This window comes from Pollachius pollachius (genome assembly GCF_949987615.1).
Source record: "Pollachius pollachius genome assembly, chromosome: 10".
In the NCBI taxonomy this organism is placed as follows: domain Eukaryota; kingdom Metazoa; phylum Chordata; class Actinopteri; order Gadiformes; family Gadidae; genus Pollachius; species Pollachius pollachius.
The window spans coordinates 23,361,850-23,377,027 of record NC_136943.1 but is presented as its reverse complement, the minus strand read 5'-3'; the positions used below and the strand labels follow the sequence as shown (position 1 = coordinate 23,377,027).

Sequence of the window (15,178 nt, the reverse complement as noted above, 5' to 3'; positions counted from 1 at the left end):
TCCGCTGGGAAGATCCGCCCAATCTGGCAACACTGATGAACGTCCTCACGCTCCAGCATCAACGTAAATCAATGAGACCAACTGGAAACGAAACTGGTGTGGGTACCAGATTGACTCGGCTGCCAGATCGACTCTGGGTCCTGCGCTTACAGATGACGTATCGACACTTGACGCATCGACACAAGCCAACGGACAAAACCCAGAAGGGTTGTTTATAAACGGGGCTCAATCCAGGACATTAAAAGAAGGCTCAATCCGTTTTGGTTTTGATTTCATTGAACGCAGCCTGTTCTTTCGCACAAACAAAGCCATTGGAAACACGTCTAAAAGCACTGATGAATGCATATGTAAACCAGTTCCTGTTAGAGACTCTTATTCTGAAGGAGGAGAACGGAAGTGTCTGCGTGTGGGTCGCTGTTTTGACTCTGTGATGGGAGCGCTGGAAATAAAGTGGACCGCCACGTTCAGTGAATGGAGTTAACCGATTCTTCTTTTATATATTACGTATAGTATAGCTATAGGCAACAATATAAGTATAGGCAACAATAAAACGCTCGGTTACACATATGTTTTTATTTTCACATATGTTTAAGTAATTATCACCTACACAACTAATCCTATATTGATGAAAGCCCCCCCCCCCCCCCCTTCTAACGCTTATTAGCTCCCGTTAGCCATCAATCTAAAGCCACAAATATTATTTGATCAATCTTTGTACATTAGATTATTATTCATAGATTAGAAAACAAAAGGAGATCGTTAATGCTTGGGAATAACATGGGAATGAATGAAACGCGCATGCGCATTTAAAAGACAGCGTTTACAGGAAGTGCGTCATTATTGCGAATCTAGGACCCCGAGTCGATCTGACAGCCGAGTCAATCTGGTACCCACACCGGTATGAAACTAAAACTGTGATTCTGAATAAAGTTTAAATGATATCGAAATTCCGTTTGAATATTATTGAAGATACTAGTGTGTAGATTAATTAAATGGTTTGAACGAAGATAAACGGTTGAGAATTGATTTAGTTACGTCTTAAAGTACCTCCAATTGACTCCCATGTTAAAAAAAATACAGTATTTTAAAAGTAGAATATCTTAAAAAGTATAAAATACTTAAATAATCGGAAAAGAAGAGCGCGATTCCAAGCTTATATGAACATTTTAAAATTTGAATTGAGTCTCTAGGTGAAGGAAGGAGAATCGGTCCCAAAGTTTGTAGAGAATAAGAAAGAAAGAAAGAAAGAAAGAAAGAAAGAATAAAACCTTAGAAGAACAACAGTTGAGCGCTGCATGCAGCACTCACCTAATAATATTGTAGCGTCACAGGGATTGGGAGACAGGGGCGGGCCTTAGCAGGGGAGCTCTCGTGGGGATTCGGCTTCGCAGGATTTGTTGTGGTTACCGATGTTGTCGTGGTTACCGGTTTTGTGTGTGTTCCAACTGTTTATTAGCAGTGGTATCTAATAAATCCCATCCAAGTACTAACCAGGCCCGACCGTGCTTAGCATCCAAAATAAGACGAGATTGGGCGTGTCATTTACATTTACATTTAGGGCATTTAGCAGACCCTTTTATCCAAAGCAACTTACATTGGTTAATACATCGGACTGCTTACTAACTCCCCCTCCGGAGAACACATTACTCCCATCCTCCATCAACTTCATTGGCTTCCAATAAAACAACGCATCAATTTCAAGATCCTCCTCATCACCTACAAAGCGCTAAACAACTTTGCACCCTCGTACATATCAGATCTCCTCCATCGCCACTCCCCCGCTCGCCGCCTACGCTCTGCTGATGCCAACCTTCTCACCTCCATCACCAAGACCAAGTATCACACCCTGGGGGACAGAGCCTTCGCCATCGCCGCCCCTACCCTCTGGAACTCCCTCCCTCTGGCCATCCCAAACTATGACACACTCTGTTCATTCAAAAGTCAACTTAAAACCTATCTCTTCAGGACCACCTACAACATTTGACAAATCATCCTCCGCCATCTTCCACTCTCTCCCGCTCTCTTAATGTGTTGCTTATTGTTGTGGTGTTGTTTATTTTTTCCCTTTTGTTTGATTGTCTGTACTGTCTGTATGTATCCTTTCTTATTTCTAAAGCGTCTGAGTATTTAGAAAAGCGCTATAAAAAAATGGAGCAATTATTATTAATACACAGCGACAGCAGAGTCAACCATGCAAGGCGACAGCCAGGTCGTCAGGAGCAGTTAGGGTTAAGTGTCTTGCTCAGGGACACAACAACACTCAGCTAGGAGGAGCTGGGGATCGAACTAGCAGCCTTTCGGTTAAAAGACAACTGCTCTACATCCTGAGCTAAGCCGACCCTCATGGACCCTACCGCCGTGTCCATGGTAGTAAGGCTGTAGATAACGGTTTGAACAATGTTACAACCCGTCTATTGTGAACGAAACATAATGTGTGGCTGACATAGCAATAACACCCAGAGATGGTTAATGATGTGGACATTTGACCTATGACCTCTACTGACCTTAACGGCAGTGGATCACCATGCATTACGCATGTCCCACTGGAATACGACTTCAACACAGAAAGAAGGACAAGCCAAGTGAAGCTGTTTTATACTGGAGCTAAACATCCTCGAGACAAGGCCCCGGGCTACACCATGGCAATCTGGTGTCACCAATGACTTAGCATTGACTGAATGGAACTGCTAATATGGATGAAATATCCTATTTAGATAAGTCTGATCACTATCAATACACGATAACTCGATCATTTTCTTTATTTTAACCTGTGTAAGCATTAAAATACAAGCTATTTTTTAAAAGGCTGCTATTGCTTTGTAAACCATTAAATTGAACAAGATTGGTCATATTAGGGCTGCTCGATTATGGAAAAAATCATAATCACGATTATTTTGGTCAATATTGAAATCACGATTATTCAAACGATTATTTTTTAAGTTTGAAAACATGATGTATTGATTCAGCATGTCTCTCTCAAAAATACTTTGTAACTGAGAACTTTGAAGTACACAAAATGGTCCAAAAGAAAATCTACAGTAATGTATCCAGCTGGATACATATACAGATATGTATCCAGCTGGATACATATCAAAAAAAATCAATTACGTTAACTTTGTGATCGTTTGACGCTAAAATCAAAATCAAAATTTGATTAATCGCCCAGCCCTAGGTCATATAGGGATATATATACTCCTTATATTCTGCAGTACCCTGCAACAACCTGTCCTCAAAGAGTGATGATGGAGATCAGAGCGACAGTGAAATAGGATCAGGGGATCAACGAGAACTTTGATCTGTGATCCGACTCTGATCTGCTGCAACCCGACAGAAAAGGCCCCAAACAGTGTTGACGTATCCAAGAAGGTTATTTAAAGGCCTTAACTTGTCCAAATAAAACAATTTAAAAGAGGTCCGTTTGTTCGATTTAAAGGAGTAGGGCGCAGGTATTCATTACGGCTGATTACTAAAAGGAGGAAGACATAAAAGCACTTCTAAAACATAAAAGAATATATATAAAACATAATAAAACACAACTATCCCTATTGTAAACATGGACAATCCATTAGCAGAGGCTAGCATATTTAATAATGTGTGTGCGCGTGTGTGTGTGTGTGTCAGTTAGACTCACCATACTCTTCTCTAAGGTGGTCAGGAATGTGGGGTTCAAACCCTTCCTTCTCTGGAACTTCCTCAAAGTCATCCTCATCCTCCTCTTCATCATCCTCCTCCCCATCTGCAGCGGCCCGAGTCTGAAGACAGAAGAAGTGTGAGGCAGCAACATCCAATTAATCCAGTGTCACAAAAATAATAATTATACATAACAATAATAAATTATTGTTACACATAATTTCTTTTTTAAAGTCATACTTTTTTCAAACAGTTAGCCTGATTTTTTTTTATCATTTATTATCCTCCTTTAAACAACCCACAAGTATATTTTTCACTCTCCTGCACACTCTTTAGTATTGTGGCGACCATGGGTGTGGGCCCCATGTTCCGGAGCCGCGGGGGATTCTGGGAATTGGGGTTGTCAGTGGACAAAAGGGGTTTTGTTAATTTATTCTGTTGTTAGGTTAAGTGGGGTTAACGGGTTTGGGGTCTTTATTGGTTGTGTGTTGTTCCATTGTTGTGTGATGTGTAGTGTGATCGGGACCATTAGTGAGAGTGTTGTGTGTGTTGGTCAGGTGTCCCGTGTTTGTTATGTTCGTCGTTGTTAATAAAGGCAGTCCGTAGTCGTGCGGTGTATGGGGCACGGAACTGCATAATTGGTTCAACCTGGGCTCCCGTCTCGTCCTTCCCGTGCTGCTCGCCACAGTATATAGGCTATATGATATATATATATTGTATTGTATATATACTATATATATATCATATATATATAGTTTATACTATATATATAGTAGGTTGACATTGCTCCATCAAAACTGAAAAAATCCACAGGCAAACAGAAGGCCCCATGGACTAACGAACCGTCGGTTAAACTGCATGGAAAAGAATGTAGGAGATCAGAAAGGAAATGGCGCAAATCCAAACTCAACACTGACTATCAAATCCATAAAGACATTATACAAATACAACTCAGTAATTTGTAAAGCAAGACAATCTTATTTCTCTAATATCATCAACAGAAAAAGAAACAACAGTCGTGGGTTGTTCTCAACTATTGAGAAGCTAACGAATCTCTTCCCTCATCTGGCACCTGAGCTACTCTCAGTTGATAAATAATAATAATAATAACAATTGATCAGTTTTTTATAGCACTTTTCTAAATACTCAAAGTTGCTTTACAAATAAGAAAGGAATACATACAGACAGTACAGACAATCAAACAAAAGGATAAATAAAAATAAACAACACAACAATAGGCAACACATTAAGAGAGCGGGAGAGAGTGGAAGATGGCGGAGGATGATTTTTCAAATGTTGTAGGTGGTCCTGAAGAGATAGGTTTTAAGTTGACTTTTGAATGAACAGAGTGTATCAGAGTTTGGGATGGCCAGAGGGAGGGAGTTCCAGAGGGTAGGGGCGGCGATGGCGATGGCTCTGTCCCCCAGGGTGCGATACTTGGTCTTGGTGATGGAGGTGCGAAGGTTGGCATCAGCAGAGCGTAGGCGGCAAGTGGGGGAGTGGCGATGGAGGAGATCTGATATGTACGAGGGTGCAAAGTTGTTTAGCGCTTTGTAGGTGGTGAGGAGGATCTTGAAATTGATGCGTTGTTTTATTGGAAGCCAATGAAGTTGATGGAGGATGGGAGTAATGTGTTCTCTGGAGGGGGAGTTAGTAAGCAGTCGGGCAGCAGAGTTTTGTACATATTGCAATTTTTGAAGAATAGTGGAGGGGAGGCCGTACAGAATGCTATTGCATTAGTCAAGTCTGCAAGTGATGAAGGCGTGGATTACTGTTTCGGCAGCTGAGGATGAAAGAGTGGGTCGAAGGCGTGCAATGTTGCGGAGGTGGAAGAAGGATGTTTTTCTGACGATGTTTATGTTTGACTTGAAGGAGAGCATAGGGTCCATGATGATGCCGAGGTTTCTGACCAGGGGGGAGGGAGTGACAGAGTGACCATTGATGCAAAGTGAGAAGTTCTGGGAGGTGGGGATGATGGTTTTTGGGCCGAAGATGATAATTTCAGTTTTATTGCCGTTGAGTTTGAGGAAGTTGTGGTCCATCCAGGTTTTGATGTCAGTGAGACAGTTGGTGAGAGTGGATAGGATGGCAGGAGTAATGGCTGTGGTGGTGATGTATAGTTGGGTATCGTCGGCGTAACAGTGAAATTGAAGACCATGGATGATGTGACCTAGTGGGAGCATGTAGAGGATGAAGAGGACGGGGCCAAGCACTGAGCCTTGGGGGACTCCGTGTGAGACAGGGATGGTGTGGGATTTGTGGTTGTTGATGGAGATGTATTGGAATCTTTCAGACAGGTAGGAGGTGAACCAGGAGAGGGCGGAGTCAGTGATGCCAATGGATTGCAGACGGCTGAGGAGGATGGAGTGATTGACGGTGTCGAAGGCAGCACTGAGGTCGAGGAGGAGGAGAAGGGTGAGGGAACTAGAGTCAGAGGAGAGTAGGAGGTCGTTCGTGACTTCAAGTAGGGCTGTTTCAGTACTGTGGTGGGTTCGGAAGCCGGATTGGAATGTTTCGTACAGGTTATTGGAGAGGAGGTATTGCTTGAGTTGTGTTGCGACGGCTCTTTCCAGTAGCTTTGAGAGGAATGTGAGGTTGGAGATGGGTCTGAAGTTGTTGGGGTCGTCAGAGTCAAGGCCAGGTTTTTTAAGGAGGGGGGTGATGGCAGCAAGCTTAAGAGGTGGGGGAACGGTGCCAGAGTTTAGGGAGGAGTTGATGGTGTCTGTGATGAGTGGGGCGAGAGAGGTGAAACAGGCTTTGACGAGTTCAGAAGGCATGGGGTCCAGGGGGGAGGTGGAAGATTTCATGGTGGAGGGTACTTTGGAGAGGTCTGCTGTGGTTATGGGTGAGAAGATGGAAAGCCGGTGGTCAGGGGTTGAAGGAAGTGGAGGTTCTGAGTCAAGGCTTGTGGTAGAGGAGGTGGCAAGCTGGTTATGGATGAATGAGGATGAGATGTTATCCTGGGGTTTGAGGAGTTTATTTATGGTGGAGAAAAGAGTGCGTAGGTTGAAGGATCCAGAATGAATTATGCCAAAGTAGAAGACAGAACAGGCTTTGTTGAGTGCTGATTTGTAGAGGTACATGTGCTCTTTGTAGGCGAGGGCGTGTACTGTGAGACCGGTTTTCTTGTGTAGTCATTCTAGTTGTCTAAGTTGTTTTTTGAGTTTGTGAAGTTCTGGGGTGAACCAGGGGGCCGAGTGAGTGAAGGTGACAGTTTTAGTTTTCAGGGGGGCCAGTTTGTTGAGGGTAGACAGTGTGTTGTTGTAGATGTTGACGAGGTCCATGGGGGCTGGATTTACAGGAAGGGTGAGGCCGGAGAGAGCGTTTGATATGCAGGTGGAGAGAGAAGCTGGATAGATGGATTTAAGATTGCGGAAAGTGATTTTGCGGTCCTGTTTGGGTTCGGGGGCGGGAATGTCAATAACAAGTGAGATGGCCAGGTGGTGAGAGATGGAGAGGTCGGTGCTGGAGACATTGTGGATGTGGAGGCCAGTGGAGCAAACCAGGTCTAGGATGTGCCCACGGTTGTAGGTGGGAAAGTTGATGTGTTGGGTGAAGCTAAAGCAGTTGAGTAGGTCCAGGAAGTCCATAGCGTTTTTACATTCCGGGGAGTCAATGTGAAGGTCGAAATCGCCGAGGAGTAAAACAGATGGCGAGATTGAAGATAGTGCAGTGATGAATTCAGAGAGATCTGGTCGGAATGATGGGTTGGGTTTGGGGGGGCGGTAAATGATTGAAATGATGAGAGGTTTGGGGCCGGGTAGTTTGAAAGCCAGGTGTTCAAATGATGGAGTAGCAGGGATGGAGAGTCTTTTTTTACAAGCAAAGTAGAGAACATGAGACAGCAGATTTTATCCATATCGCATAGGATTACTCATAAGGAACCACTAACTGCTCGGAGAAATGAACTCAACACTATTTACAATAATTTCAGCCCTATTGACTTTGACACTCGCACGAAACCTAAGTTCTTCTATGTCTGACTTGACATTCTGCCCACCAACTTCTTCAAATCCGTGCTCCACCTAATAGCAACTGATGTGCTTTTAATAATCAATACTTCATTACTGTCCGGCATATGAAAAAATTATGAACTTAGGCAGTACATCCAGTTTTTATAGCCAAAACAAGCTGGAATGGTTGAGGAGAACTAAAGAAACAAACAAAGGTAATGTCCAGGAAGCATTCGAATGACCCCCGGGCAAAACGATTGGGACACTGGGATTTAGACGCCAACCAGCAAACAACTCACCTCGACTATCACACCTCCGTTCCTCTTTCTTTCTCTGTCTTCTCCTTTAAAAGTAAGAAGGACTCTTGAGAACTAGAATAAATGATCTAGAAAGATCTAAGGGGCCAAATTAACAATTTTCCTGAATCTTTTTTTTTCTCAGCAGGTTTGATGGTTGTGTGTTTGAAAACCCATTCCATCTTATAAACCAAAAGTGTAACGTAGTCGTGTGTGATGAGCATGCAGTGTCCCTGCTGTTTATATGCAAATGTAGACTCTGCCCGCCAAGGTCTGGCAAATTATTACCGTCCACCCATAAGTCAGGTGTAAGCCTGCAAGGCCTGGGGGAGGGGGAGGAACTGTCACACACTGAAGAGAGGAGAATGGAGCAGGTAGGGGAAGAAGAATGACAATAAAAAGTCAATGAAAGGAAAGAGGCGAGTGAGTACAAAAGAATAAAAACTGCAAGGAGGTGAAAAAGCTTGAAGAGTCATCTTCATCGTTTCTCCCGACAAGTGAATCTAGCTCTCCTCTTGGGATTAAGAAAGCATTAACTAATAACATCATTTCAGTCCCCATTTAAAGCATTGGAAGTGAAATAGTACAGAAAAACATTCTGAAAGACTAATCTACTGAACTACATTCAGAGAGAAGTAAAGTCTATATAGAGCCTACCATAAACATTCCAACTCATTTCTACATTACAATATCCCAATGAATAACAAATCAATTATTTTTAAATTGAATTTAACTGCTTTTACGGACAACATAATTGACAGTAATATTGAAATAATTATTTAATTATAGAATAACATATTGAAGTTTTGGTGTGAACTGAGAGTTCTGAAGGAAGTCCCCTTCAAGGCTTGGACACTGGCCAGAGATCTGAGCTTTGCCATATCGGAAACAACATCTATTGAGTTATTTTATTCCACCCTTCTCCTTATTTCAATCGTCCTGGCAACTGGAATACTCCAGTAATCTGAAAACTAGTGGCTGTGACATGTAAGGTGACATTTATATTCTACTAAGCCAGCCTGACAGGTGCGTTAGCCTCAGATGATTCCACAACACCTCCCAAAACCCAGCGGATAGTGACGGGCGACTGGGTGATTTGTGTGTGTTCTGTGTGTGTGTGCATCTGTTGAATGATACATTTTTGTGAATTTGAATTATACATTATATACAAGTGGTACCTTCAACAAACCGAACCTCGTTTGTTCTAGTAAAGACCATTTTAACGAGTGGTGCTAATGACTCCTCTTTCCTGTGGTTCACCCAGCCGTTACAGAGTGGGAGAAGAGTTCTCAACAGCTTGGTTCGTTATTATCTGTTCAATGCTTTAACTTGATAGACCTTATTAAAAGGCTAGGCCGAATGCAGGTTTAGAAAGAAGTGCATAATAAGTAACATTTAAATGTGATGATATTTGTTTGCAAAACAAAATAGCTGTTGAAAAAGGACTGATTTTTGTGTCATCGCCTCAAGACCAGCCCGTCATCAGACACACCTTCAGGTGTGTGGAGAAAGAATCATAGCAGCTCCAAGTGGAATCGAGCCAGCGCGGTGTCTGAAAAGGACCGACTGTACGACTGAGCTGGCAGGAGCCAGTGTGACCACCAACGTTTCTAGGTAGTGTAGTAATGTTTCTCGAAATGCTGTAAATATACAACACAAATTCATTTAAAATGTATTGATGATTATATGATGCACTTTGTATCAGATATATGACATATGACAGTTACTACAATGCATTATGTGGGAGCTGGTGGGAGCTGGATAAAAAGCACTATAACGTTGTTTTTATATTCAACATTATATAGATATATATTGGATATGCCTATTTAAATATATAAATATAAATGACGCATTGATAAATTTAAAAGTGACCGATTTTTGGTCCAGTAAATCGACAGCTCTCCTGTTTACTGGGATCTGTCTACAGTGTTTAAGCCTCCAATATGGCAGAGACGCGGACGTGGGGCTTTAAACGGGTATTTTGGGGTATTTCTTTTACTGCTTTCAAATTTCACCACCAGACCTGCTTAAGATAGCTTCATTAGGGAGCGTGAACACCCAATATCTATCCAACTTTAACTCAGTTTGAAAAGATCAATATGTGATGGAAAAATCTAAGTTGTGACTTATAGTTGTGGTGATTTATGTCCTTGTGTTGCGTACAATCAGGTCGGTTAAATTTAACATGAATAGCAGAAAAAAAAAAGATCCATTTGCAGTAATTGTCCAGATAGTTGCAGCACTTTCCCATCAAGGTTTCCATTCGGCTTTGAGGGTATAGCCCCATGTATTTTTATCGTCTATTTCAGACTCTTATTGGTACTGACACACCAAACCGACGAAGAACTAGCCCAGATGAAGGTCGACTGTTGCGTTGCCTTGCCATTCAAGACCTAGGGCTGCGGATTTATACAAACATGAACCAAAGCAGAGCTTGCCTACCATTTCACACCACGCTCACTCACACAGCTTCGTGATATTGCTACTTCCAATCGTGAATATGTGAAGATGATGAATGATCAGAGGTGGAAAATGTGTCAATCATTTTGTGCGTGGCCTCACGACCAAGTCTTTTTCTGCCTTGCTCCCTTATATTTCTCTTCTCGTGCACGGATTTGCTTAAACTGACCGAGGGAGAGCTGCTTTACTTTCTCTAGCCATAAGTGAACTCAAATGATTCATTGTTGCCCTGGTATGAGTCATTTGTACCACCAGTATTTTATGTCATTGGATTTTCAGAACTTATGGTTCGATTGCTCAATTAGTTGGCACCTGAGAGCAACACATTAATTAGAGGGATAATTAACTGAAAGGCACTTTATTTGCCCTAACCAATTACTAATTTAGGGTTAGGGTGCAAATAACTAATTGGAGACCAACTCCTTGATCCCGTCTCGCTTTATTCCAGGGACCGGACTACCCTGAGAGGCTAAGAGACACTCCCATCCTGAGGCCTGTCAGCGGGCCGATAGGGTGAGGCCCAGTAATAGAAGGCCTTTAAGGCTAAAAAGGAAAAGCTAATTATGATAAAGGGGCTCTAAGTTATGTCGTTATCACAGTGCAGGCTTGCTGGTGCGGGGAGAGTGGGCCTGGCAGTGATAACCAGGCAGAAGAAGATGCACGGTACTCTGTCAATGTCACACGCCTCTGCTTTACCAAAGATGGATCCAACCTGTACTACTCTAGCAGAGGTATTTTCATACTTTTATTATTACACTTTGATTTTTTTCAATAATCTTTAATTAATATAATTATTGAAGAAATTTAATGCACCATCAAAGGATTTGAAATGGTCTTGTATAAATGATCATGGTACTTTATAAAGATAATTATCCTATGTTGAAGGCATTGTGGGTATGGGTATTTTAACTAAGCTAGCTAGCGAACACAGCAGCAGACTAAAGACGTTACAGATGATACGACCAGGCATGGCCCTTCATTGAGTGCAGTATTACAGTGTGTATTATATCACATTATAGTGGATGCTTTGAGTAGTGAAAGGTTTTACTCAGTTAACTTTACCCCTTGTCCCCGATGTCATTCTGACTGATAATATCATATTATGGATCATGTCTGTTCTCTGCCATCTCTCCATTCCCAAATGTTTTGTCTAATATTTCCTGTATCTCACTCCCCAATCCCATTGCAAGCCCAATTGGGGCTACACAAATGAGTAGACACGTTGAAAGCCGATCAGGCAAAAATAAATGAGATGTTAGAGAGAGAGAGCTAGAACATATCCGAGGTCAATGTAAATAAACTGGTAACTTGGTGACTGGCATTAGCTCAGGATCTCTGAATGTGTCAATGATCAACAGTTTGATCTGGCAGGTCTGACCCACAGACCCTGAGGAGGAATATCACAAACACACACACACACATTAAACACACCAAAGAAATCCCAAACAAATTGTAAAATAGATGATTATTTATATTTTCTCTTTTGGTAAAAGGAGCAAATTAACTGAATAATTGCAGATAAGTTTCAATGTAAATGAAAAAGGTAAAATTTTAAAGTATTTGCGAGACGTTATTAATTTATATACGTACATCAGCATGAATCTCATCACAATTAACAATGCACAGGAGTGTCATTTAGATTTGAATCAATAACCAAACACTTTTCTTATCCTCCTGGATTATAAAAGGCAGTCCAGATAGCGGCGGGTTTGAACTGAACTGTGTTGGACACAGGAGCTACCACTGGGTGTGTCGAGTAGTAGATATTGAGGCAAGTAATGTATGATTCAGCTGGTCAAACAGCAGCTCCACTATGGTGGATCTGACAGGAACTTTAAGAATATAATTGTGTTTCTCAAGATGAATTTGAACAGTTCCTCCCAATACTAAACTATTATATTCAATGATGACATTTAGTTGCGAGACTAAGGTTTATTATAATCATGTCAAAGGGAATGATATCCATATATTATATATTTAACTATATCAGATTTTGAATTTAAAACAAGGATGAAAGGATATATTTGGTATATGAAATGTATGCGTGTGTATGTATATGGTGCCAGTGAAGGACCATGATTCACATAATGACCAGCAGCTTTAGTGATGATAGATAGTAACAGGAAGCTGCTGAACTGAGAGGAGACCTTTGGTTGTCTGCTTAAACATCTCATGTTCTCATAGCGCCCTCTGTTGGTACGTTGAGTGCAGTACAGTCGAGTTTCTAATGTTTTTATGCTGTTTTGTGTATGTGCAGCTTTAGAAGTACCGCATGTGGCACACATAAAAATGGACATCATATATGTAAAAAGGTTGTAATGTCCACCCGTGGAAAACTGTCAGTTTAAATAAAGTAAGCTTCCTCCCATCTCATACTGCTATAGAGTATGGTAAGAGCTGGCAAAACAAAACTCAAGATTCGCTTTTGAAACCATGAAATCAATTTTTACCAGCAAAATATTCAGAAACAGCGATGAGTGAACTTTGATTTACTCTGATTCTCTCTATATAATTTTTATTTTCTACAATATTCTCTTATACTGTGAACTAACATAACAGATTAAATGCACAGCAAACATCCTTTAACTATCAGCTTTATGTTTAATTGATCATTGTTTAATGTTATTTAAGGACTCACCACTTTCCGTATCCTGGTCTTGTAATCAATGTGGAGCAACTTCTCTTTCTTCAGGAGCGACTCTAAAGACATCTTCATTTGGAGCGCTGCCCTCAACAACTGCAGCTGCTCAGGGCCCGACCTGGTGAACACCTGCAAAGAGATACAGTTAGATAAACAGTCACATGGTCAAAAAGACAGTAGGAAGAGAGACAGTTGCATGGTTACATAGACAGTAGGAAGAGAGACAGAAACATAGTAACATGGTTACACAGACAGTAGGAAGAGACGGTCACATGGTAACACAGACAGCAGGAAGAGAGACAGAAATATAGCAACATGGTTACACAGATAGTAGTAAGAGAGACAGTCACATGGTTGCACAGACAGTAGGAAGCGACAGTGACATGGTTACAGAGACATGACTAAGAGAGACAGTAACATGGTTACACAGACAGTAGTAAGAGAGACAGAAACATAGTAACATGGTCACACAGACAGTAGGGAGAGAGACAGTCACATAGTAACATGGTTACACAGACTGTAGGAAGAGAGACAGTCACATGGCTATACAGACAGTAGTAAGAGAGACAGTCACATGGTTACACAGACAGTAGGAAGAGAGACAGTCACATGGTTACACAGACAGTAGTAAGAGACAGTAATATGGTTACAGAGACAGGACTAAGAGAGACAGTAACATGGTTACACAGATAGTAGTAAGAGAGACAGAAACATGGTAACACAGACATTAGTAAGAGAGACAGTAACATGGTTACAGAGACAGGAGTAAGAGAGACAGAAACATGGTAACACAGACAGTAGTAAGAGAGACAGTAACATGGCTACAGAGACAGGAGTAAGAGACAGAAACGTGGTTACACAGATAGTAGTAAGAGAGACAGTCACATGGTAACAGACAGTGGTAAGAGAGACAGAAACATAGAAATATGGTCACACAGACAGTATGAAAAGAGACAGTCACATGGTTACACAGACAGTAGTAAGAGAGACAGTAACATGGTTACACAGAGAGGTAAGAGAGACAGTAACATGGATACAGACAATAGTAAGGGAGACAGAAACATAGAAACATGGTTACACATACAGTAGGAAGAGAGACAGAAACATAGTAACATGGTTACACAGACAGAAGGAAGAGACGGTCACATGGTTACACAGACAGTAGGAAGAGAGACAGTCACATGGTCACACAGACAGTAGGAAGAGAGACGGTGACATGGTTACAGAGACAGGATTAAGAGAGACAGTAACATGGTTACACAGACAGTAGTTAGAGAGACAGAAACATAGTTACATGGTTACACAGACAGTAGTTAGAGAGACAGTAACATGGTTACACCGACAGTAGTAAGAGGGACAGTAACATGGTTACACAGACAGTAGTTAGAGAGACAGTCACATGGTTACACAGACAGTAGGAAGAGAGACAGTAACATGGTTACACCGACAGTAGTAAGAGGGACAGTAACATAGTTACACAGACAGTAGTAAGAGAGACAGTCACATGGTTACACCGACAGTAGTAAGAGGGACAGTAACATGGTTACAGAGACAGGAGTAAGAGAGACAGAAACATGGTAACACAGACAGTAGTAAGAGAGACAGTAACATGGTTACAGAGACAGGAGTAAGAGACAGAAACGTGGTTACACAGACAGTAGTAAGAGAGACAGTCACATAGTTACACAGACAGTAGTAAGAGGGACAGTAACATGGTTACACAGACAGTAGTTAGAGAGACAGTAACATGGTTACACCGACAGTAGTAAGAGAGACAGTCACATGGTTACACAGACAGTAGTTAGAGAGACAGTAACATGGTTACACCGACAGTAGTAAGAGAGACAGTCACATGGTTACACAGACAGTAGTTAGAGAGACAGTATCATGGTTACACCGACAGTAGGAAGAGGGACAGTAACATAGTTACACCGACAGTAGTAAGAGAGACAGTCACATGGTTACACAGACAGTAGTTAGAGAGACAGTAACATGGTTACACCGACAGTAGTAAGAGAGACAGTCACATGGTTACACAGACAGTAGTTAGAGAGACAGTAACATGGTTACACCGACAGTAGTAAGAGAGACAGTCACATGGTTACACAGACAGTAGTTAGAGAGACAGTATCATGGTTACACCGACAGTAGGAAGAGGGACAGTAACATAGTTACACAGACAGTATAGTTATATAGAC

At 41.7% G+C, this 15,178-nt stretch overlaps 1 protein-coding gene across 1 annotated transcript in view; it reads right to left on the bottom strand.

The window, feature by feature from the left end:
- Positions 1-15,178, bottom strand: part of uvssa (UV-stimulated scaffold protein A) — a 35,143-nt gene that overhangs the window by 12,349 nt on the left and 7,616 nt on the right. The window contains exons 8-9 of the mRNA XM_079744477.1: positions 12,978-13,109; positions 3,632-3,752 (exon numbers count right to left, since the gene is read on the bottom strand). Coding sequence (XP_079600603.1) covers positions 3,632-3,752; positions 12,978-13,109 — 253 coding nt within the window. The remainder of the gene's footprint in view (positions 1-3,631; positions 3,753-12,977; positions 13,110-15,178) is intronic.